This window comes from Schistocerca serialis, chromosome 5 (genome assembly GCF_023864345.2).
Source record: "Schistocerca serialis cubense isolate TAMUIC-IGC-003099 chromosome 5, iqSchSeri2.2, whole genome shotgun sequence".
Taxonomy (NCBI): domain Eukaryota; kingdom Metazoa; phylum Arthropoda; class Insecta; order Orthoptera; family Acrididae; genus Schistocerca; species Schistocerca serialis.
The window spans coordinates 409,347,504-409,374,837 of NC_064642.1; the positions used below are offsets into that span (position 1 = coordinate 409,347,504).

General features: G+C 39.7%; 1 protein-coding gene across 1 annotated transcript in view; it reads right to left on the minus strand.

The window, feature by feature from the left end:
* Nucleotides 1-4,025: 4,025 nt before the first annotated feature.
* LOC126481475 (U2 small nuclear ribonucleoprotein auxiliary factor 35 kDa subunit-related protein 2) overlaps nt 4,026-27,334 on the minus strand; it is a 55,354-nt gene continuing 32,045 nt past the window's right edge. The window contains exons 9-11 of the mRNA XM_050105253.1: nt 19,121-19,304; nt 11,383-11,697; nt 4,026-4,211 (exon numbers count right to left, since the gene is read on the minus strand). Coding sequence (XP_049961210.1) covers nt 11,436-11,697; nt 19,121-19,304 — 446 coding nt within the window. The 3' untranslated portion in view covers nt 4,026-4,211; nt 11,383-11,435. The remainder of the gene's footprint in view (nt 4,212-11,382; nt 11,698-19,120; nt 19,305-27,334) is intronic.

Sequence of the window (27,334 nt, forward strand, 5' to 3'; positions counted from 1 at the left end):
GTGTGGATGGATATGTGTGTGTGTGTGTGTGTGCGAGTGTATACCCGTCCTTTTTCCCCCCTAAGGTGAGTCTTTCCGATCCTGGGATTGGAATGACTCCTTACCCTCTCCCTTAAAACCCACATCCTTTTGTCTTTCCCTCTCCTTCCCTCTTTCCTGACGAAGCAACCGTTGGTTGCAAAGCTTGAATTTTGTGTGTATGTTTGTGTTTGTTTGTGTGTCTATCGACCTGCCAGCGCTTTCTTTTGGTAAGTCACATCATCTTTGTTTTTAAATATATTTTTCCCACGTGGAATGTTTCCCTCTATTATATTTCTAACAAATGTTATTTAAAAAATGATGAAGCAATTCTCAGTGGATCCTAAGCGCCACCTACATCTCCTTCTCAGAAAAGAAAGCTAATTATCCACAGTGAGGGTAGGCACTTGTTACAAAATATTCTTACTCTGCACCATGACTCTCCCTAATGACACATGCTTCACCCACACCATGCACCCACATTTAAAATCAACCAAGTTAAGAAGCATGTACTATACTTACTGTTTGTAAATCACTTGACTGCTGGACTACTGACTTCTGAATTGGCACAAATTTAAAGACTCAGGCTGCCAGTGCTTTGTGTATAACCATTGTCTTCAGTGATGATGATGATAATAACTATAATAATGAAAATATTGTTAGGCCCTACAGGGATGTAGTAGCCATTACTTAGTTACTGTTGCATTGTGCTGTCAATTAGTTCATTTATCAGTTGTGAAATGAATAATGAAGCAACGTCTTCGCCGTTGTCGGAAATACTAGAACTTGGAGAAGTCATTTTCACGAGATATTTAAGCATATGTAACATGTGTGTGTCTGTTTGCTTGTCTACAGGCATGCTGTAAATTACAAAGTATGTGTATAGTGGGTGGACTATATGAGGTAGGTGGTGTTCATACATTCATTTCACAAGGTGCAACCGCAACTGTATCGCACCATGCGTTAATGATAACTTACGTACTAACTTATGTAATCAGTATTACAAAAAAGTTACATAGATAGTAACATTATTTTAAGAGCAATTTAGTTTTGTGACCCAAATGCAATAGAACCATTTCATTTTTACATCTCAGTAAATTTAATTTTGCCTCTGATGTAATAATTATAAGCAGGTTGGGAGCAATATTGCACTAATTGGTATCTTGTTGCCAAAAGCTCTTTCAACCCCTGGTTGATGAGTTTCCTTTCCTAGGTTCCTTTCGGCAAGATTCAAAGTCAGTTTATTTATGGAATGACTCAGAGCTGAAAGTTTACTTTTGGAAGCTGCAGGGAATGGGTCTTATATGTGATCACATGTTGGATGCATCACTTTACTTAGAAACACACAGCGAATAAATGTAGTAGGATGCAAAGACAATGCCACTGATAATCCCTAAAAACGGAGGTTGAGCAGATGGCTTCGGAGTAGTTGGTCGACGTCTTGGCATATCACTGGAAAGTGTAGGTCCCGCTGGCGGCTTCTGACTAGCCTGTGACTGATGGACTGCTAAGAGCTGACACACAAATTGGCCTAGAGCTCCGGTGGAGCAAACTGCTGACATGTTGCCTCGCGCCACCCTATACAACCGGGGTGCAGAGGAATTTGTGCCAATCCAGTTCCACACACGTGACACGGTGGAGGAAATAGGTCCCTGACACGGAGGATCTCTGGTGGCACTTGTCCTGCTGCTTGTCGTCCTTGTTGTGATCGATGCAGTCCTTGGATGCAAAGCCTTGTACCTATGCAAATCCATGATGCTTCAATGTCTGAGGGGTTGCTGATCTCTTTTGGTATAATTACTGAATGCTGGCCATTGTAGAAAGTAATTGCATTCCTGAAGGCTTAGGAGTACATGTGCTGACCTTCAAACACACATAGCATGTTGTAATGTGGCCTGTACATTAAGTAAGCTAAAAGTAAATGTGGTGGGTTTTGCCTTTTCAGTTTTGCCATTCATTCATTTCCTTGTGTTCCTGTTATTAGTTTCTCCACCAACCTTCCATTCCTACTATAGGTCTGCAGTGTCAATGTCCACAATGCTTTTGCAGTTCATGAACTATTTACTTAAGTCGTATGCAGCTCTTAAGTGTTTGGTATACTCCTTTGGATGCTTTGCCATTAAATGCTTCATTACTTGGAGAGCATTGGCTGCTTCAATTGATAGTGTGTCTGTCTTCAATTCTTTTATTGATTTATGTGGGACTACTATTTCTTTCAAAGTGTGTGTATGCAGAATGGGCACAGCTTACGAAAGTGCCTACACGTCTAGAAATAGGAACAAATAAAACCTTTAACTCTATGGTTGGTCTACTACTATTACAACTGAGGAAGGTCTATCTCCTCAACTTCCCTGAGTGGTGTGCTGTTGCAGCCTGGCAGTTAATCCTGCCCATGTGGCACTGTTTTACTTATGTTGATGGGTTCCAAAGACAGCCTCTGAGCAGCTTAAAAACTAGCAGTTAATCCAGATACAGCTTGCATGTGTGGATAAGCTGGGGTGTAACAAGTGCCTCAACATCATTCATTAATGACACAGTGCACCTTTAGGCTGAGGTTTCTTATAAAGGTTTGTCATATCTTTGTAAAACAGCAATTAAATTAAATGGCTCGGGTTGAGAGGGGGAGGGGGTGGGGGTGGCATGTTTGGAGCCCCGTAGCCCACCGATTATGATGAGCTTTCAGACTACTTGAAAAGTAGCTCACTACTGTGGAAGGTTTAGGTGACTATACTTCATTTCAAAAATAAGGACATAAAAGGTCTTGGCACAGAATCAGTTTAGTAAGAGGTGGGATTTTATAATATTAAAAAACAAAAGTTATTTCTAAACACAAGGCTCATAAACTAAAGATTTAGTGATTTTGATACCTTGTAGACATTACTTGAGGAAGAAAAACCTCATGCTAACTGGAGCAGCTGCCAAGTGGTTTGAGGCCAGGTTTGAGATCCCAGTCAACTTCTGCATGTGTTGTTTTGAATCCCTTGTAAGATTCCAATTCTCTGTGACACACAATGTTCCCTTTTCACAGCTCATGATGGCTACTGAGACATGCCCAAATGTTAAGAGAATTGAGGACTGCTAGTGCTGGTTGGTCACCAGTTTACAAACCCCAAATTTGCTATGTCTGTACTAAGTCACTACTGGCTCACACCTTAAGTACAGTCAGAAGTTAGCTTTGCAGCACAGAAAGCAAAATAGCAATGCAAAGGCTGGGTGCCTCATGTGAGTCCCCTGGGAGAGGGCATTCATGCATTATGTCTGTTTTACATACCTGAATTAACCGCGTGGATATGTTGTTGATCTACATAAGTCAAATGGACTTACAGTTGCCTTGGTGTTTCATCCAATATACTGCACTCAAGAAAAACAAAATTTATACAAAAGTTTTTTTATAGCCTTATGTAAAACAATGCAGGGTTTTACACTGTGTTCCCCAGATTAGTCAAGCTAACATATTATCAGACCACCACTGCCTTATTTTCCCTGCAAGCAGAAGGGACTCAGAATATTATGTAACTGGAAAACACTATATTTTCCTACTCATATAGTGACCCTCTTGAGAATCTTTTACTTGTCTCAAAATTTGAAATTTTCATCAGGAAGATCCGGAAACTAAAAGGTGGTAGTTTCTAACATCCTCGAAGAGTGTTGTCTTGTCTGCATTTATTTATCAGTCTTTTTTGAATGTATGGCCAATGTACTGGTAAGCACTTTGAAGAGAAGAGTTTTATTTGGAAAGGAGCAGCTTGGGGATCAAAGCTCTTGATGTACACCACATTTTACTTGTAAGCAGATGGCATGTACCAGATAACCAAAGCTTATAAAGCTCCAACATGTTTTAGAATATTGAGGCATCCTTAAGTGTTCATAACAGCAATTCATTTACCAACATCACTTACCTCCAGTCAATGCTGGAATTTTGAATTTTACTTCAATTTAGTTATTAGATCTCATATAGTAATTATTGTTATTTGAACACACAATGAGAAAAATAACTGGACTCAATGTTCAGTAGAAATAACTTTTATTACACAACAGGAATATTTTATCACAGTAAGAAAAAGACAGAACCTTGTTCTTTATAACTAGTATTACACTCAATATAGTTTCCAGAAAGTGGTATCCTAGTGGGCAAAGAAGACATCCATAACTGACTTGATGGCTGCGGTGGACTAGAAAATACAGTTTGTTAGCTGTAAAAGAAATAGGTGCAAATAGTTCAAAAGCTCGTTACAGGTTACATAAACAGAAGAAAATATAAATTATTGTGGAATGATATCAATACTAAATTAAACTGACAGATGTCTCTAGGCAAATGGAAAAGGTATTTATACTGGCAACATACACATTCACTTTATCAGTGTTATGAGCAGATGTGCCAAAAGTTATAAATGTATAACAATAAGATAAAGAGAAATTATGACCTTATATGTGTATTATTTACTTTTTGCACTTGGGACTGCTATAGAAATCAAAGTTAAGAGATATTGACAACATGTATCTTCAATAATATAACAACTAGGGGTTTGGAGATAACAGATGTAAATGTATATGTTAGCAACCAAAATGATTAAAAACATTTTGGAAAGTCTAAAAATTGAGGTAATTACAAGATATCTAAGAATGGACTTCAGTATAATCTTTAATGAAAATCAACAAAATTGTGATTGAGAGAAAACAGTGAGTACACTCTAAAATACTGCTCATATTTATATTAAACAAATGTAGACACCAAGAAGCAGCACAATACTGAACAAGATTTGCACAGCCCAATAAAGGTATAGATAGAAAAAACAATATTATGAAAAGGATGGTTGCTACTCACCATACAGCGGAGATGTTAAGTCGCAGATAGACTACATTCTCTGGCAGCTGGAGCCAGACACTGTGGTCGTGTGTGTGTGTGTGTGGGGGGGGGGGGGGGGGGGGGCACGCAAGTTTTCAACAAAGATATTGTTGGCCAAAAGCTCACTTTGTAACAGTCTTTTTCTTGTGCCTATCAGCAACTCTCAGCATCTCTGCTATATGGTGAGTAGCAACTATCCTTTTCATAAACTGTTACATTACATCCTGTATATTCCATTATAATAGAAAAAAGTCAGATGAATTGTAGATCAATAGGGTGACATATATAATTCAAGTAAAATGATTACTGAATAAGCATAAACTACAATCATGTTTGCAATTATGTAGCAACTTCTATTCAACAATGGTATACAACTTTATTTTGCTTATTAATGTCTCACAGTCAGGATTTACCAACACCCAAGTACAATGCTGAAAGTCCCTTGCTGTTGTAAGGCAAGAAGAGGAAACAAACGGTTTTATGGAGAAGTTCACAATTCAGTGAATTAATTTTACGCTATCTTTTTGTAAAATATACCAATGACTCCCATGAACCATGGACCTTGCCGTTGGTGGGGAGGCTCGGGTGCCTCAGTGATACAAATAGCCGGTACCGTAGGTGCAACCACAACGGAGGGGTATCTGTTGAGAGGCCAGACAAACGTGTGGTTCCTGAAGAGGGGCAGCAGCCTTTTCAGTAGTTGCAGGGGCAACAGTCTGGATGATTGACTGATCTGGCCTTGTAACACTAACCAAAACGGCCTAGCTGTGTTAGTACTGTGAATGGCTGAAAGCAAGGGGAAATTACAGCCGTAATTTTTCCCGAGGGCATGCAGCTTTACTGTATGGTTAAATGATGATGACGTCCTCTTGGGTAAAATATTCCGGAGGTAAAATAGCCCCCATTCGGATCTCCGGGCAGGGACTACTCAAGACGATGGCGTTATCAGGAGAAACAAAATTAGCCTTCTACGTATTAGAGCCTGGAATGTCAGATCCCCGTAATCAGGAAGGTAGATTAAAAAATTTAAAAACGAAAATGTACAGGTTAAAGTTAGATATAGAGGGAATTAGTGAAGTTTGGTGGCATGAGAAACAAGACATCTGGTCAGGTGAATACAGGGTTAAAAATACAAAATCAAATAGGGGTAATGCAAGAGTAGGCTTAATAATGAATAAAAAAATAGGAATGCGGGTAAGCTACAACAAACAGCATGGTGAATGCATTATTGTGGCCAAGATAGACAAGAAGCCCACGCCTACTACAGTAGTACACGTTTATATGCCAACTAGCTCCACAGATGACGAAGAGATTGATGAAATGTATGATGAGATAAAAGAAATTATTCAGATAGTGAAGGGAGGCCAAAATTTAATAGTCATGGGTGACTGGAATTCGGTTGTAGGAAAAGGAAGAGAAGGAAACGTAGTAGGTGAATATGGAATGGGGTTAAGGAATCAAAGAGGAAGCCACTTGGTAGAATTTTACACAGAGCATAATTTAATCATAGCTAACACTCAGTTCAAGGATCATAAAAGAAGGTTGTATACATGGAAGAATCCCGGAGATACTAAAAGGTTTCAGATAGATTATGTAATGGTAAGACAGAGATTTAGGAACCAGGTTTTAAATTGTAAGAGATTTCCAGGGGCAGACGTGGACTCTGACCACAATCTGTTGTTGTTGTTGTTGTTGTTGTGGTCTTCAGTCCTGAGACTGGTTTGATGCAGCTCTCCATGCTACTCTACCCTGTGCAAGCTTCTTCATCTCCCAGTACCTACTGCAACCTACATCCTTCTGAATCTGCTTAGTGTATTCATCTCTTGGTCTCCCCCTATGATTTTTACCCTCCACGCTGCCCTCCAATACTAAATTGGTGATCCCTTGATGCCTCAGAACATGTCCTACCAACCGATCCCTTCTTCTGGTCAAGTTGTGCCACAAACTTCTCTTCTCCCCAATCCTATTCAATACTTCCTCATTAGTTATGTGATCTACCCATCTAATCTTCAGCATTCTTCTGTAGCACCACATTTCAAAAGCTTCTATTCTTTTCGTGTCCAAACTATTTACCATCCATGTTTCACTTCCATACATGGCTACACTCCATACAAATACTTTCAGAAATAACTTCCTGACACTTAAATCTATACTCGATGTTAACAAATTTCTCTTCTTCAGAAACGCTTTCCTTGCCATTGCCAGTCTACATTTTATATCCTCTCTACTTCGACCATCATCAGTTATTTTGCTCCCCAAATAGCAAAACTCCTTTACTACTTTAAGTGTCTCATTTCCTAATCTAATACCCTCAGCATCACCCGACTTAACTCGACTACATTCCATTATCCTCGTTTTGCTTTTGTTGATGTTCATCTTATATCCTCCCTTCAAGACACCATCCATTCCGTTCAACTGCTCTTCCAAGTCCTTTGCTGTCTCTGACAGAATTACAATGTCATCGGCGAACCTCAAAGTTTTTATTTCTTCTCCATGGATTTTAATACCTACTCCAAATTTTTCTTTTGTTTCCTTTACTGCTTGCTCAATATAGAGATTGAATAACATCGGGGAGAGGCTACAACCCTGTCTTACTCCCTTCCCAATCACTGCTTCCCTTTCATGTCCCTCAACTCTTATAACTGCCATCCGGTTTCTGTACAAGTTGTAAATAGCCTTTCGCTCCTTGTATTTTACCCCTGCCACCTTTAGAATTTGAAAGAGAGTATTCCAGTCAACATGTCAAAAGCTTTCTCTAAGTCTACAAATGCTAGAAACGTAGGTTTGCCTTTCCTTAATCTTTCTTCTAAGATAAGTCGTAAGGTCAGTATTGCCTCACGTGTTCCAGTATTTCTACGGAATCCAAACTGATCTTCCCCGAGGTCGGCTTCTACTAGTTTTTCCATTCGTCTGTAAAGAATTCGTGTTAGTACTTTGCAGCTGTGGCTTATTAAACTGATTGTTCGGTAATTTTCACATCTGTCAACACCTGCTTTCTTTGGGATTGGAATTATTATATTCTTCTTGAAGTCTGAAGGTATTTCGCCTGTTTCATACATCTTGCTCACCAGATGGTAGAGTTTTGTCAGGACTGGCTCTCCCAAGGCCGTCAGTAGTTCCAATGGAATGTTGTCTACTCCGGGGGCCTTGTTTTGACTCAGGTCCTTCAGTGCTCTGTCAAACTCTTCACGCAGTATCGTATCTCCCATTTCATCTTCATCTACATCCTCTTCCATTTCCATAATATTGTCCTCAAGCGCATCGCCCTTGTATAGACCCTCTATATACTCCTTCCACCTTTCTGCTTTCCCTTCTTTGCTTTGAACTGGGTTTCCATCTGAGCTCTTGATGTTCATACATGTGGTTCTCTTATCTCCAAAGGTCTCTTTAATTTTCCTGCAGGCAGTATCTATCTTACCCCTAGTGAGATAAGCCTCTACATCCTTACATTTGTCCTCTAGCCATCCCTGCTTAGCCATTTTGCACTTCCTGTCGATCTCATTTTTGAGACGTTTGTATTCCTTTTTGCCTGCTTCATTTACTGCATTTTTATATTTTCTCCTTTCATCAATGACCACAATCTATTAGTCATGAACTGCAGATTAAAACTGAAGAAACTGCAAAAAGGTGGCATTTTAAGGAGATGGGACCTGGATAAACTGACAAAACCAGAGGTTGTAGAGAGTTTCAGTGAGAGCATTGGGGAACGATTGATAAGAATGGGGCAAGAAATACATTAGAAGAAGAACGGGTAGCTTTGAGAGATGAAATGGTGAAGGCAGCAGAGGATCAAGTAGGTAAAAAGACAAGGGCTACTAGAAATCCTACGGTAACAGAAGATATATTGAATTTAATTGATGAAAGGAGAAAATATAAAAATGCAGTAAATTAAGCAGACAAAAAGGAATACAAACATCTGGAAAATGAGATCAACAGGAAGTACAAAAGCTAAGCAGTGATGGCTAGAAGACAAATGTAAGGATGTAGAGGCATATAGCACTGGGGGTAAGACAGATACTGCCTACAGGAAAATTAAACAGACCTTTGGAGAAAAGAGAACCTCTTGTATGAATATCAAGAGTTCAGATAGAAACCCAGTTCTAAGCAAAGAAGGGAAAGCAGAAAGGTGGAAGAAATATATAGAGGGTATATACAAGGGTGATGTACTTGGGGACAATATTATGGACATGGAAGAGAATGTAGATGAAGATGAAATGGGAGATATGATACTGCATGGAGAGTTTGACAGCGCACTGAAAGACCTAAGTCGAAACAAGGTCCCGGGAGTAGACAACATTCCATTAGAACTACTGATAGCCTTGGGAGAGCCAGCCCTGACAAAACTCTACCATCTGGTGAGCAAGATGTATGAGACAGGTGAAATACACTCAGACTTCAAGAAGAATATAATAATCCAATTCAAAGAAAGCAGGTGTTGACAGATGTGAAAATTACCGAACTATCAGTTTAATAAGTCACGGCTGCAAAATACTAACACAAATTCTTTACAGACGAATGGACAAACTGGTAGAAGCCGACCTCGGGGAAGATCAGTTTGGATTCCGTAGAAATGTTGGAACAGGTGAGACAATACTGACCCTACAACTTATCTTAGAAAATTGATTAAGGAAAGGCAAACCTACGTTTCTAGCATTTGTAGACTTAGAGAAAACTTTTGACAATGTTGACTAGAATACTCTCTTTGAAATTCAGAAGGTGGCAGGGATAAAAACAGGGAGCGAAAGGCTATTTACAGTTTGTACAGAAACCAGATGGCAGTTATAAGAGTCAAGGGACATGAAAGGGAAGCAGTGGTCGAGAAGAGAGTGAGACAGAGTTGTAGCCTATCCCCGATGTTATTTAATATGTATATTGAGCAAGCAGTAAAGGAAACAAAAGAAAAATTTGGAGTAGGAATTAAAATCCATGGAGAAGAAATAAAAACATTGAGGTTCACCAATGACATTGTAATTCTGTCAGAGACAGCAAAGGACCTGGAAGAGCAGTTTAATGGAATTGACAGTGTCTTGAAAGGAGGATATAAGATGAACATCAACAAAAGCAAAATGAGGATAATGGAATGTAGTCGGGTTAATTTGGATGATGCTCAGGGAATTAGATTAGGAAATGAGACACTTACAGTAGTAGCTGAGTTTTGCTATTTAGGCAGCAAAATAACTAATGATGTTCGAAGTAGAGATGATATAAAATGTAGACTGGCAATGGCAAGGAAAGTGTTTCTGAAGAAGAGAAATTTGTTAACATCAAGTGTAGATTTTAAGTGTCAAGAAGTCGTTTCTAAAAGTATTTGTATGGAGTGTAGCCATGTATGGGAGAGAAACATGGATGATAAATAGTTTGGACAAGAAGAGAATAGAAACTTTCAAAATGTGGTGCTACAGAAGAATGCTGAAGATTAGATGGGCAGATCACATAACTAATGAGGAGGTATTGAATAAAATTGGGGAGAAGAGAAATTTGTAGCACAACTTGACTTGAAGAAGGGATCAGTTGGTAGGACATGTTCTGAGGCATCAGGGGATCACCAATTTAGTATTGGAGGGCAGCATGGAGGGTAAAAATTGTAGAGGGAGACCAAGAGATGAATACACTAAGCAGATTCAGAAGGATGTAGGTTGCAGTAGGTACTGGGAGATGAAGAAGCTTGCACAGGATAGAGTAGCAAGGAGAGCTGTATCAAACCAGCCTCTAGACTGAAGACCATAACAACAACAACAACAACAACAACAACAAGAACAACTGATGGCTATAACGAAGTGATATAAAATTAAACTATATTTCAAAGAAATAAGATCTGGACTGTGAAGGGTGTACACCTTTTTCAACCAAACCTAAAGTCCACAATGATAATTCTTTCACTGACCGCTGATGCTCATAAAGTTTGGCAATAACAGAAGATCCACTCAGTTTATCATTTTAAGACTTTCCTTTATTTTCCCATAGTTAGATAGTAATTATAAAAGAAATGAGACAGAGAACGATAGAACAAAACTGAAGATTCATATTCAGGAGAAGTCAGTTCAGACAAGTCATAAACTGTTTCACTTCAGCATTTCAGAAAATCGTTAAGTAGTTCACCTGGCAAAGCCAGACCAGTCCCTTCCCCCACCCTTTTCCAAACTGACAATGTGTTCTAACTTTAATAACAGTCTTCAGAAACAAATATTCATTTTAGGAGTAGTAAATAAAACCTTGCTGCTCTTAGACACTTTCTTTCCTTTCCTTCCCTTTTTTCCTTTTCATTCTTTCTTTTTTTTTTTTTTAGTGATCAAGTACAAAAGAAGTTGTACAAAGATGTTGGAAAGAATCGATCCTAGTCTTATCAACAGAACTGTTCCTGCATTTTCTACTTGTTGGTATCATGATTATATTACAACTCATGTTAATAAAGCTGTTCTAGTTCAACAATGATATTAGGGTTACTGATAAACAATCTGATACATTAACTACATGTTTCAATCAAAATAAATATGGAGCTGGATATCAAATTGCCTTACCATTAATATGAATGAGAGCATGAGCAAATTCACAAGGTCAGACATCTCTCACATTATGACCTCGATCGTGATCTAGATCGAGATCTTGAACGTTTGTGTCTCTTTCGTTTGTGGTCTCTGCTCCTGTGATCATTTCTGCTGCTGCTGGTGCTGGCTGAGCTGCTGTGTCTATGAGATGCTTTGCTCCTCTTCTTTTTACTATTATGGTGTGATGATGCTCTATCTTGTTTCTCTTTGGTAGGATTTCTCTTTTCTGATCTGTCAATGGGCTCTGGGGATTCAGACCAACGCCAGTTATTCCTTTCTTCTCGGTTTCTGCAAGACAGTTGATGAAACATGTTAGGGACTCAGTCATACAGTACATACACATACACAAATATGTTAAGGAATTCTGTACATTGTAACTGTAATTAGAGGGCTCAGAAAGATATCTGTCATATAACACACGAAGCAGGCAATGTTAAACAGGTACGGCAGATTAAATGGCATTTTAATATTGAGTAATGTCACAGCTGAAATAACCTTGCTCTACAGTGAACACAGACTACCTGAGACAGTTCTGTCACAAGTTTGATTACACTGGCTGGTCTGCACAACATGGACCAAGAATAGTAAATGTAGGGGTGTGGCTGTAACCAACTGTGTACAGAACAAGCAAGCAAGACAGCAATGGGAGCAACAGTCTAACACAGCACATGGTCATGGGGTCTGTATTTTCCTGGCCACCATGTGAAAAAGCATGGCACATGGCAGTGGGGGTCTGGATTTTCCTGTCCACCATGTAAAAGAGAAAAGTAAGCATTCCAGTTTCTGGCAAATGCACCGTATATTTCCACAGACTCAGATGCATGACATAAATGACTAAATGCAAACATAAGATTTTCTGAATTACAAAATTGCAGTATCCCTAAAAAAAGTTGAAAATTATCTTTGTTGACAGTACAGAAACCAAGTCTCACATCTTCCAATAAATATACAGAAATTCAAGATACAGGAAAATGATAGTCAGTATGATAGGTTCACTGCCACTTTGGAGATAACTGTACTACAAAATTTAAGAAAGTAAGAACCATTTGCATACGTCAATGTTTACACAAAATAATTGTAAAAATTAACAGTGTACAGGTACATACAGCCACATTCACAAACAGCATGTGAAGATGTCAGTTGTCACCACCGACAACCTCAAATGATCTCAAATACAATTAATATTACAGCAATTTCATATGTATTTAATTATCAAAATGTCTCAGAACTTAGACTCCTCCACTAAAATTGCCTGAAAGCAATCTTAACCAATTCATTTATCAGATGTTTGACTAAAGAGGTGTTTGGTAGTTACTAAAGCAAATATTCATTTTGGCACACATTTTGAATATGTTGCACCCATTGTAAATTTTGAAATCACTACCACTGAAAAGAGTTCAAGTACGCAGGTTAAGTAAAGATTTAATGATGTTTCTATTGTCTAAAGTGACAATGTATTTTCATAAATACATAAGCCTACAAATTTACAATTCGCAATTATTTCCTTAATCATTTTAGATGGTTCTAATGTTTCTGATATGCTAAGTTTAGAAATGCAAAGGGTTTCCCCTCTTTTACATAAGGTTTCTTCATAAAGTAAAGTTGATGATCCAGAAAATTGATACAAAATCCGTATATAAAAGAAAATTTTATTAAAAACATAATAAATATTGCCCTCCTATCATTAAAATGAAGGATTATGTACTTCAGGACTGAAACAAAGGCTTTCTTTTCCTTGTCAAATCTCCACTGCGTTTTCTATTGCGTGCTGCCTGAGGACACTCCCTGTGCAGCATACAGTGATAGTCAACTGTCATGTTGACATCCGATTGGTCCTTGTACCCCTGTTCCATTTGTTTAATGTCTTGAAGGAAACTTTCTCCCTGTTCCTCACTCACAACACCTGACACAAGAGTGCAAAAGTGCAGCTTCAAGCTCACTGAAACAACCTGTACTTTCAAGTTAGGCAGCATGTTTCTTACTACTGTATAGTCCGCCCCCGGTAGCTGAGTGGCCAGCGTGGCGGACTGTCAATCCTAAGGGCCCGGGTTCGATTCCCGGCTGGATCGGAGATTTTCTCCGCTCAGGGACTGGGTGTTGTCCTGTCCTAATCATCATCATTTCATCCCCATCGACGCGCAAGTCGCCGAAGTGGCGTCAAATCGAAAGACTTGCACCAGGCGAGCGGTCTCCCGACGGGAGGCCCTCGTCACACGCCATTATTATTACTACTGTATATTCTTATAATGAAGGTCTTTGCAGTTAATTATCCTCCCAACCTTCTACAAAAACAAATTTCCTGTGCCATATCTTTCCAGTCTCCCACCATCTCACAAAGGCTCACCGTCCGGCCACAGAGGGGCATTCCCCTCGTAATTCAGTACCACCTAGGATTCGAGCAACTGAATTACATTCTCCGTCAGGGTTTCGACTACCTCTCGTCGTGCCCCAAAACGAGATATTTCCTGCCCACTATACTTCCCACCCCTCCCATAGTGGTATTCTGCCATCCACCGAACCTACACAATATACTTGCCTATCCCTACACAACGCCTGCTCCCAACCCCTTACCTCCTGGCTCATACCCCTGTAATAGACCTAGATGCAAGACCTGTCCCATACATCCTCCCACCACCACCTACTCCAGTCCGGTCACAAACATCACCTATCCCATCATCAAAGGCAGGGCTACCTGTGAAACCAGCCATGTGATTTACAAGCTAAGCTGCATCCACCATGTTGCATTCTATGTGACCATGACAACCAGCAATCTGTCTGTTTTGCATGAACAACCACTGACAAACTGTGGCCAAGAAACAAGTGGACCACCCTGTTGCTGAGCACACTGGCAAACATTACATCCTTCATTTCAATGACTGCTTCACAGCCTGTGCCATATAGATCCTCCCCACCAACACCAGCTTTTCTGACCTGCACAGGTGGGACCTTTCTCTGCAATATATCCAATGTTCCCGTAACCCTTCTGGCTTCAACCTTTGTTAGTCATTGTCCTCTCCCATCCAGACCCTTCTCTGTTCCCATTCTAACACTACACAGCCCTCGTTCCTCCATCATCGCACAAAGTCTTTTTACTTCTCACCTTTTCTGCCCCCCCCCCTCCCCAATCCCCTCCCACCTCTCCGCTCCCTCTACCTAACCTCCCGACTGCACATAGCTGCCCTACCCTCTTTCCACCTCGTCCCTCCACACTGTCACACACAACACTGTCCACACCACCTACCCTACTATCCCCCCCCCCCCCTCCCTGCACCAGCCTTCTCCTTACTCCCACCCAGTCGCCACTCCCATCTTGCACCAGTGCTGCTGCTTGCGGTGTGGCCTCAACTGCCTGAGACTGCAGTCGTGTGTGTGTGTGTGTGTGTGTGTGTGTGTGTGTGTGAGAGAGAGAGAGAGAGAGAGAGCGAGAGAGAGAGAGAGAGAGAGAGTGAGAGTTGTGTTTGTAGGAGTGTGTGTTTGCCATCTAATTCTGAGGAAGGCCTTACTGGCTGAAAGCTCTTATTTGTGATAGTTTTTTTGTTGTGCCTATCTGTGACTGAACATTATAAGTGTTTTACCTGAAATCAGCACCCAAAAATACACAAGCAAAACCCTTTACCTTTATGAAAAAAATTCCATTGTCACCAGTCTTATTAGTGATCTAGGACACAGGATGAAGGTTTGGAAATGAACAGCAAGGAGAGGTGCCTCTCTAACATATTAATTAACTTTGAACCTAATTTCTATACCTACACCCCCACTCTGCAAGTCAACTCACAGTGTGTGGTGGTGGGTACATCATGTACCACTGTCCCCCGTTTTCCTGTTCCAGTCACAAACAGTTCAAGAGAAGAACGATTGTTGGTAAACCTCCATGCAAGCATAAATCTCTCTAATTTTTCCTTCATGGTCTTTTTGTGAGATACATGTATGCGGACGCAATATATTAGTTGACTCTTCCACGAATATATATTCCGAGAATTTTAACAGTAAACCACACTGTGATTCAGAATGTCTTTCTTGCAGTGTCTGTCACTGGAGTCGGCTGAGCACCTCCATGATGCTTTTGCACTTGGCAAATGAACCTTTAATAAAATCTGCTGCTCTTCCTTGGACCTTCTCTATTTCCTCCTTAAATCATATATGGTACAGATCCCAGAGTGATGAGCAATATTCAAGTATAGGTCGAACAAGGTTTTTGTAAGTTACCTCACTTATGAGGGACTATACTCCTGAGGATTCTTCCAATGAATTTCAGTCAGGAATCTGCCTTACTTGTGATTAGTTTTATGTGGTCATTTCACTTTAAATCATTCAGTAGGCATACTCCTAGATGCTTTATGGATGTGACTGCTTCCAGTAATTGTTCTGAAATCATGTAATCATTTAATAATGGGCCTTTCTGCCTGTTTATGCTCAATAGTTTATACTTGTTTATGTTGAGGGTCAACTGCCAATCCCAGCACCAAGCAATGATCCTCTGCAGGTCATCTTGCATTTAGCCACAATTTCTCTTAATGCAACAGCATCATCCATGAAAAGTTTCATGAAAGTTAAAATATTATCCCCTAGGTCATCATCATGTACTGTGAAATGTAATGGTCCCGTAACTTTCTCTTGGGGAATGCTGGATGTTTCTTCTACATCATTTACACTAAATTCAAAAGGCAAATCATTCCATTAGCATTTAGCAATTATTTTGGAGCCCAAACTGATGTATAACTACATAAGGGGGAGCAACGAGCCAGTTTAGATCTTTTATAGTTTGTCACCACTTGGGCACAGGTCTGTGAGCTCAGTGGAACTGCATGTTAAGTGAAACTTCCTGGCAGATTAAAACTGTGTGCCCGACCGAGACTCGAACTCGGGACCTTTGCCTTTCGCGGGCAAGTGCTCTACCAACTGAGCTACCGAAGCACGACTCACGCCCGGTACTCACAGCTTTACTTCTGCCAGTACCTCGTCTCCTACCTTCCAAACTTACAGAAGCTCTCCTGCGAAACTTGCAGAACTAGCACTCCTGAAAGAAAGGATATTGCGGAGACATGGCTTAGCCACAGCCTGGGGGATGTTTCCAGAATGAGATTTTCACTCTGCAGCGGAGTGTGCGCTGATATGAAACTTCCTGGCAGATTAAAACTGTGTGCCCGACTGAGACTCGAACTCGGGACCTTTGCCTTTCGCGGGCAAGTGCTCTACCAACTGAGCTACCGAAGCACGACTCACGCCCGGTACTCACAGCTTTACTTCTGCCAGTACCTCGTCTCCTACCTTCCAAACTTTACAGAAGCTCTCCTGCGAAACTTGCAGAACTAGCACTCCTGAAAGAAAGGATATTGCGGAGACATGGCTTAGCCACAGCCTGGGGGATGTTTCCAGAATGAGATTATCACTCTGCAGCGGAGTGTGCGCTGATATGAAACTTCCTTCAATGACTTTGAGGAGAACTACTTCAAATCATCATCTTATAAATACATCAAACTTTCAACATCCTTCTACAATACCATATCTCCAGCACTTCAATTCTATTCTTTTCTGATTTTTCTACACTTTTATGATTCACTACAATATAATTCTGTGCTCCTTGCATACATGCTCAGAAATTGCTTCCTCAAATTAAGGCCAATATTTGATACTAGCAGACTTCTCTTGGCCAGGAAGGCCTTCTTTGCTTGTATTAGATTACTCTTTCAGTCCTCCTTGTTTCATCCATCTTGTGTTATTCTGTTTCAAAGTTACCAGAATTGCTAAAGTTCATCTACATTGTGGTCGCCAACTTTAATGTTAAGTTTATCGCTAATTGCCTATACTACATTTTATGGCAAAAAAATGTTTTAAATAAAAAGTGATGCACAAAAGTGAAAATAATAATTTGCTTAAGCACTATTTGTGACTGTATCTCAGAACTCAAAACATCTTTGAAGTATGTCCCTCAAACAATGCATCAATTGTAACATTTCACCAAACACTGGAAAGTTTTTAAATTTATCCACAGCAATGATGTTTACTGCCACCAGTAAATTTGCTCCAACAATTTTCATATTATGAAAATGCCTCTTTCTAAAATATTTCTTTCTTGATCTCTTCATTATAAAAGAAAGAAACAATTTATGTGGCTAAGGTGTAACCTTGTGTTCCCAAGAAACCACTTCAATACTTTCACACTGTGCCAAAAATTATATGAAATCAATGCTCCATGCACACAAAGAAGACTGTATGGGTGGTGGAGCCACTGCCATAATTTGACACAATGTAGGTATTTTCTCTTCATTGACTTGCACTTATGCAACCATTAAGACAGACAGTAGTAATGTTGATTAATTATAGTACTACTGAACACAAAGCCATGAATATGAGCCACATATTTGTTAGCTTTTTACAGAAACGAGAACATCAACTTGATTTACCACACACTGGATCCACTCCATCTTCCATCTTTGTTCCTGTAGTTTTGACCAGATGACAGCTTAATTTCTCAGCAACTGCCACAAGGCCAAAATCTATCACCTGTGATGACACAGTCAAAAATTCTGTATTCATTTCTGTCTATTCCTTCAATTCATGGCAAACATTTAATGGTTGCACCTCTATGCATTGCAAAGCACATTTGTAAGGAATCCACAGTAATGTCTTTAAGCTTCAAAATGTCCATCATAATTTATGAAAACTGAAACTTCAAAAAAATTTGTAAAAGTTTCTTATAAGTTCTACTAATTCATCTACTGTTGTGTCAATGTCGAACATGATCAAAATTTTCCATAATAAAAGCTATTCGGTATGCATTCTGGGGGCAGCATTTGACTACTTTTAAATTGGGAAAGCAATTTTGTAAATTTTGTCTGTGCCCTAACTTCCTTCCTAGAAACTTTTGAGACATTATAATAGTTCTGCTGCCCGACAAGAAACAGAATTTCAGATCCGTATGTTCACTCTCATGACTGTCAACTGCCAAACTCTCAAACATGTAAATGACATTCACAAAATCAGATTGAAGGTAGGATATTTTTTACTACTGAACTGTAATTGGCAGAGATTTATGGTAGGTTTCATAAAAGTATTCAGCAAGAAAACACAGGATTAGCATGCCTTCATCAACAGGCAAATAATTATTATTTATTTTCTCTCTTTTCAAAAGTGGCACTTTCTTCATCTCATGCCTCTGCTTTTTGAAACTTTCAGAAATTCTTAGTTTATAAAAGATGTTATAGCTCTAAATAAAACTATCATTACAGAGATTAACTTCTTATATCCTTTTGGAATGCCCCAGAATGCATGCTTAGCCTCTTGCATGAAACTTGTAACAAAAGTATAGCCTAACTTCTATAACTCAATTTTAAAAATCCACGTTATGTAATGTACGGACAAATCTTCATTCATTAGATAGTTTACAGTTATGAAAATTTATGTCTGCATCTGTTGCCCATTAAAAAAAAGAAAAAAAAGAAAAAAGGCAACGACACAAATATTGGCTGTGAAAACTTGCACTGAATGAACAACGTAACAAGTTTGACGGGAAATATCAATTCTCAGGCGATTTCATGCCGTTCATGCAAAATAACAGAAAATCAAGGACTTCAAAAATGGTTTTAGAGGCTACATCAAACAAATGAATATTTGGCAGTAAGAACAAAAAAGTCAAATCACAGGTGTATAAGAGTTATCTTGATCACACACCTACAAAAATATGGAAAAAAAAGGAAACTAATTTAATTACCTTTGACCATTGTGCTTTGGACTGAAAGAGCTTGATGGAGATCTTGATCTGGAGCGATGCCTTTTCCTCTGCCTATAATGTTGGAAGTCTCTATCAGCCCATGCAAACTGATTTGAAGGATTACGAAATACATGAAGGAAGTTGCAACTTCTACCCTTTGGGCACTTTCCTTTGAAGAATAAACCTACAATGAGAATAAATGGTTACATTCCTTCAGTGCCAAATCACAGATGTATTAGTTGCATGAAATTGGAAATATGAGGGTCGTCTACAAAGTAAGTTCCATTTTTATTTCTATCCGCGACAGCATACGATCGCAGTTCCGAGCATACACAGCAGTTACTCTGACTCAAGGAGAAGATATGTACACCATTTTCAGATCGCTGCTGCTTACGTATGCTTTGTAGTGCTTCTTTATAATGTCAGCTGTAATTGAAAATGCCGCATGTGTGAAATCGGATCTGTGGTTCGTTTTCTAAATGTAAAGAAAGTTAAACCAAAGGAAATTCATTGGCAAATCTGCGAGGTTTATGGACAAAATGCTATGAGTGATTCAATGGTTAGAAGATGGGTCAGACTCTGCAATGAAGGATGTGATCAAGTGTATGATGAAGAATGAAGTGAACACCCGTCTGTGGTTACTGATGAACTGTTTCACACAACTGAAGAGAAGATTAAGCACAACCGTAAGTTTACACTTTGTGCCCTTGCTATGGAAGTTCTGCAAATCTCATGAGCACTAATTCATGGAATTGTTACTGAAAAACTGAAATTTTGAAAATGAAGGTTAAGCCTAAGCAAATCTTGACACCTTGAAAAGTCACGTGCACCGTTTTTTGGGACAAAAAAGGCATTTTGCTGATTGATTTCTTACCACGAGGCCAAACAACCAATGCACATGGTTACTGCGACACCATTAAGAAATTGAGAGGTGCAATACAGAACAAGCGCCGAGGATTACTGTCAAAAGGTGTTGTTTTTCCACGATAATGCTTGACCTCACACGGTTAATGTGACCAAATAACACTCACAGGAATTTCACAGGGACGCGTTTTGATCATCCTCCGTACAGCCCGGAGCTCGCTCCTAGCGACTTCCATCCCTTCTTACACCTAAAATCTGTCCTTGGTGGTCAACACTTCAACAATGATGATGAGCTGAAAGACCATTTAAACACATGGTGGAATACACAGGTGGCAACCTTCTATGAGGAAGGCATACAAAAACTTGTGCCATGCTATGACAAGTGCCTACAAAATTTGGGAAGCTATCTAGAAATGTTGTTTAACAGTTGTAGACTTTTGAACAATAAATATTTTTTCTGTATCTGTACACATTTGTTTTATATAACCAAACAGAACTTACTTTGTGGACATACCTTGTATTTACTAATACATATATTTCGTACACCAGAAGAAATTAATTGACTGTCAGTACTAAATAATACTTTAGTGTGTGGTAAGGTACATAGAAAAATTGAACATACAAATATGTCAGAATTTTCATGAGGGTAGTTTTACACATGCACAATACTGCTGAATTCTCAATAGCACGTAATATAAATAGCAGTGACTTTCAAACTGGGCAACCGCTAGTAATAAGGTAGTTTTGTTTGGGATAAGCAGACAATATTAGGGATTTAGGTGGCTTACTGGCACCTTAAAATGTGGTCACGGTTGCAGATCAGAGAGGCTGATTCATGACTACATAAGATGGCTAAGAGAAGTAGACAAATCTTACACAATAAAGCCGTCAACTGGAAGTCAGAGATTTACGCCTCTCATTTTCCCCAAATAATGAGAAAGTATTTTAGAAGCATGGCATGTAATGAATAAAGCAGAGGAAATGACATTAACAATTAACATATACAGAACAGGATATTTAAGCCTGCTAAAAATATCCTGCCTTTAAAAAAGGAGATGAGATTAGAATTTAAAGCCGGTTGATGATAAGGTCATCAGAGACAACGCACATGCTTGAAGTGAGAAGGAAATCAGCTGAGCCCTTTCGAAAGAGTCATCCCAGCATTTGCCATAGGGAAGTTAACAAAATCATGAAAACCTAAATCTGGATGGAAATCCTGAAAAATGAATCCAATGCCTCATTATTGCACCACATTGCTTGGTCTGTATTTAAAAAGAACACTGAAAAGTAACAATGACACATGAACTGTTGGATTACAAGGTAAGATTCCAGACAAGCACATAAAATGGAAACTATGGGACAATATTGACAGAAGTCTTTAATACATTTGAGAAGTAAATTATATCTAGATAGTATCAAAGAGCACTAAGAAGACACAATCGTATCTGAAATCGGTCAAGTGATTAACATTGCAAGGAAGGTTAGTGTCAAATGTCTTGTCAACATTTGGTGGTCATCAAACTGAAGCACTAACTCAGCTGCAGCAGGACCTGAGAAGAATAGAACCTATTCGCGGAACTATCATAACATTCTTCTACAATGATATACACTCCTGGAAATGGAAAAAAGAACACATTGACACCGGTGTGTCAGACCCACTATACTTGCTCCGGACACTGCGAGAGGGCTGTACAAGCAATGATCACAGGCACGGCACAGCGGACACACCAGGAACCGCGGTGTTGGCCGTCAAATGGCGCTAGCTGCGCAGCATTTGTGCACCGCCGCCATCAGTGTCAGCCTGTTTGCCGTGGCATACGGAGCTCCATCGCAGTCTTTAACACTGGTAGCATGCCGCGACAGCATGGACGTGAACCGTATGTGCAGTTGACGGACTTTGAGCGAGGGCGTATAGTGGGCATGCGGGAGGCCGGGTGGACGTACCGCCGAATTGCTCAACACGTGGGGCGTGAGGTCTCCACAGTACATCGATGTTGTCGCCAGTGGTCGGCGGAAGGTGCATGTGCCCGTCGACCTGGGACCGGACCGCAGCGACGCACGGATGCACGCCAAGACCGTAGGATCCTACGCAGTGCCGTAGGGGACCGCAAATTAGGGACACTGTTGCTCCTGGGGTATCGGCGAGGACCATTCGCAACCGTCTCCATGAAGCTGGGCTACGGTCCCGCACACCGTTAGGCAGTCTTCCGCTCACGCCCCAACATCGTGCAGCCCGCCTCCAGTGGTGTCGCGACAGGCGTGAATGGAGGGACGAATGGAGACGTGTCGTCTTCAGCGATGAGAGTCGCTTCTGCCTTGGTGCCAATGATGGTCGTATGCGTGTTTGGCGCCGTGCAGGTGAGCGCCACAATCAGGACTGCATACGACCGAGGCACACAGGGCCAACACCCGGCATCATGGTGTGGGGAGCGATCTCCTACACTGGCCGTACACCACTGGTGATCGTCGAGGGGACACTGAATAGTGCACGGTACATCCAAACCGTCATCGAACCCATCGTTCTACCATTCCTAGACCGGCAAGGGAACTTGCTGTTCCAACAGGACAATGCACGTCCGCATGTATCCCGTGCCACCCAACGTGCTCTAGAAGGTCTAAGTCAACTACCCTGGCCAGCAAGATCTCCGGATCTGTCCCCCATTGAGCATGTTTGGGACTGGATGAAGCGTCGTCTCACGCGGTCTGCACGTCCAGCACGAACGCTGGTCCAACTGAGGCGCCAGGTGGAAATGGCATGGCAAGCCGTTCCACAGGACTACATCCAGCATCTCTACAATCGTCTCCATGGGAGAATAGCAGCCTGCATTGCTGCGAAAGGTGGATATACACTGTACTAGTGCCGACATTGTGCATGCTCTGTTGCCTGTGTCTATGTGCCTGTGGTTCTGTCAGTGTGATCATGTGATGTATCTGACCCCAGGAATGTGTCAATAAAGTTTCCCCTTCCTCGGACAATGAATTCACGGTGTTCTTATTTCAATTTCCAGGAGTGTATAAAAACAATAAAAATGTAAATAGTGATTCTAGACAGGGATTTAATCCCATACTTATTTATTTTTCATCCTTCGATCATATGTCACATTATAAAGAGACATATAATACATGACATGGAACAGAAATAACTGGATACACAAATGAAACATAACATACAAATATATGTACGGTTCTAAAATGTGAATAAATGCAATTAATGAGCAATATTCTAATATTGTAACACACATTAATACATCTGGTAACATACGAAGACACCAACAAACTCTGCTTATAGTAGATGAGAGTGTTAAGTCAAGCTTCATTCGTACAATGCAAAAGGCTACAGATTACTTAAGTCATGTTCGACTATGGCTCTTGGCCTTGGGTTACAAAACATGTTGACACAATTTTTCTATACTGTTTAATTTATATAGCACATCGTCATACAATATCAAATCAAAATGGTGATTTTTTGGAGTATAGATGTGACTGACGATGCTACTGTGCATGCATGCATGCGTGCGCACACGTGCGCGTGCGCGCCCACACACACACACACACACACACACACACACACACACACACACACACACACAGAGAGAGAGAGAGATAGAGAGAGAGAGAGATGCAACACTTATGTGAGTTAGGTGCAGTTTTACTCAAATTGTCTTTATTTTACTCAATTCTAAATTAATTATAAAATGTCTCCAAAAATAATTGTATAAGTAGTCAGTATAACACAGAGATACAAGTGGCAGTTAACACTTATCACACTGGATGCTCTGCATCATGATGCATTTTTAAGCTTACTTAGCATCACTGTTATGACATTTAGTGATGTTTGAATAGCTATATTGTTTGGGTGTATTTCCAGAGACTGGAAGCAAACATTAAAAGGTAATTTCATTTGGCAAGAATGCTCCAGTATTCAGAAACTATTAAGTATTGGTTGTATGCAACCGCTTGCCCAACAATGTATCTATCTGACAATGGACTTTCTATCACAGAAAATAGTTTACAGATCTGTGAACTAAAAACTCATTTGAGTGGATGCTGGAGCCATCCATATACTAAATCAGGAATTCATGGTGAAGAAAGGTACTGCAACTACTAACACATTTTTCAACTGCTGTTAAAGAATAATACAGAAGAGTTTTAGGAGCTAAAGTAGTTTCCCTTACCACAGTTTCATGATTCAGTTTATAGTCGAGTGTGGCACTGACAAAAATGATTGAATTCTTAATTCGTAGAAGTCTGAACTGATGTGTATGATGGAACTGACTGAGATATAGTACTGGCAAGATTTGGACTTGCATCTGAAACAGTAGTTCATATCTCCATTTGGCTATCCAGATTTACGTTTTCTGTGCTTTCCCTGGATTACTTAAGGCAAACACTGGGATGATACCAGGAGCACACATGGCTGATTTCCTTCCCATTTTAGCTTGTGCAATATTTCCAATGACCTCAGTGTCGAAGGGATAGTAAACCCTAACCTCCCGTCCCCATTTTTAGTTGATTATGACAGAGAATCCAATGTCAGTTCATCACTAAGCTTGTCAAAACTGGCAGATTAATGGATACAGATTGTTCGGGGGCCAACACATTATCACCAGGAATTATCTCAAGATAACCCCCCTCATTGTTTTCTTCATCTTCCCTCCAATGGTGACAATGGGAAACATCAACAGGTCTTACCCCCTGGAGGACAGATCTGAAGGTGTGGGACTAGGCATTCCCCGGTCTAAGATATTATGAATTCATCATGAAGGTCTCAGAAACAGATAACAGCAAATATATGAACTGATCTGAACAATTTGTATTTAAAAAAAGCTCTGTCAACACGAAAAATAATAAGTTACCTCACAAGCAAAAATTCAGAATAAAACGAAGGATTCTTTCCTGCAAATGCCTACATAAACTGGTTACAATATTCCAGCATGATTCATGAAGCATTAGATTCAAATCAAACTTAAAGCTAATGACAATTTTACTTATATTCAATACAGTTTTTTGTCATATTTTGTCACAATCAAATCTTCTGTGATATTATTACTTAAGAAATAATTTTAAATTTTGATCATACTAAAAAGATGAATGAAAAAAATTAAGATGATATTTAAGTTAAATACGTATCTCTTTTCTTCACAAAAATAAGTTGTGAAACTTTAGGGAATATGGTCAATAGAAATGTTAATTTCACCAAATCAAACATAAATGTATCAAAGTTTCAAATGTGAAAGTATTTTACTGTTGTTGTTGTTGTGTTCTTCAGTCCAAAGACTGGTTTAATGCAGCTCTCCATGCCACTATATCCTTCTTCATCTCCAAATAACTACTGCAATGTACATCCTTCTGAATCTGCTTAGTGTATTCGTCTCTTGGTCTCCCTTTACGATTTTTACCCTCCACACTGCCCTCCAATACTAAATTGGTGATCCCTCAGAATATGTTCTACCAACCGATCCCTTCTTCTAGTCAAGTTATGCCACAAATTTCTCTTCTCTCCAATTCTGTTCAGTACCTCCTCATTAGTTACATGATCTACCCATCTAATCTTCAGCATTCTTCTGTAGCACCACATTTTGGAAGTATCTATTCTATTCTTGTGTGAACTATTTATCATCCATGTTTCACTTCCATACATGGCTACACTCCATACAAATACTTAAAAAAAAAAAAAAAGACTTCCTGACACTTAAGTCTATACTGGATGTCAACAAATTTCTTTTCTTCACAAACATTTTCCTTGCCATTGCCAGTCTACATTTTATATCCTCCCTACTTCGGCCATCATCAGTTATTTTGCTCCCCAAATAGCAAAACTCATTTACTACTTTAGTTGTCTCATTTCCTAATCTAATTCCCTCAGCATCACCTGATTTAATTCGACTACATTCCATTATCATCGATTTGCTTTTGCTGATGTTCATCTTAAATCCTCCTTTACAGACACTGTGCATTCCGTTCAATTGCTCTTTCAGGTTCTTTGCTGTCTCCGACGGAATGATAACATCATCAGCAAACCTCAAAATTTTTATTTCTTCTCCATTGATTTTAATTCCTACTCCAAATTTTTCTTTTGTTTCCTTTACTGCTCGCTCAATACACAGACTGAATAACATCAGGGATAGGCTACAACCCTGTCTCACTCCCTTCCCAACCACTGCTTCCCTTTCATGCCCCTCGACTCTTATAACTGCCATTTGGTTTCTGTACAAATTGTAAATAGCCTTTCACTCCCCGTATTTGACCCCTACCACCTTCAGAATTTGAAGAGAGTATTCCAGTCAACATTGTCAAAAGCTTTCTCTAAAGTATACAAATGCTAGAAACGTAGGTTTGCCTTCCCTAAATCTATCTTCTAAGATAATTTGTAGGATCAGTATTGCCTCACGTGTTCCAACATTTCTACGGAATCCAAACTGATCTTCCCCGAGGTTGGCTTTTATCAGTTTTTCCATCCGTGTGTAAAGAATTCGTGTTCGTATTTTGCAGCCATGACTTATTAAACTAATAGTTCGGTAATTTTCACACCTGTCAACACCTGCTTTCTTTGGGATTGGATTATTATATTCTTCTTGAAGTCTGAGGGTATTTCACCTGTCTCATACATCTTGATCACCAGACGGCAGAGTTTTGTCAGGGCTGGCTCCCCCAAGGCTATCAGTAGTTCTAATGGAATGTTGTCTACTCCCGGGGTCCTGTTTCGACTTAGTTGCTCTGTCAAATTCTTCAGCAGTATCATATCTCCCATTTCATCTTCATCTATCTCCTCTTCCATTTCCATAATATTGCCCTCACGTTCACTGCCATTATATAGACCCTCTATCTACTCCTTCACCTTTCTGCCTTCCCTTCTTTGCTTAGAAGTGGTTTTCCATCTGAGCTCTTGATATTCACGCAAGTGGTTCTCTTTTCTCTACAGGTCTCTTTAAATTTCCTGTAGGCAGTATCTATCTTACCCCTAGTGATTTTGGAATATTTTGTAAGTTATTACAATAAGGAAAACCATACAAAATCTGAAAGGATGAGCTGCAAAAAAAACTATGGTCCAGCCACCCACTTTATGTGGTTGAAGTGAAAATAGTGCATTTTCAAATTAAGTATTGCTATGCAGTCAATACAGTCACTTTTGCTCTCTCTCTCTCTCTCTCTCTCTCTCTCTCTCTCTCTCTCTCTCTGTCTCTGTCTCTGTCTCTCTGTATGTGTGTGTGTTTCAAAAAATTACAAATAAAAATAATCTTCTGGATATGAAATCACTTATTACTGATAGATAAGAACTTGAATAATTTACATGCAAAAACTGTTTCCATTGTTACCACAATTTCTCTAAGAATAAATATTAAATAGTAC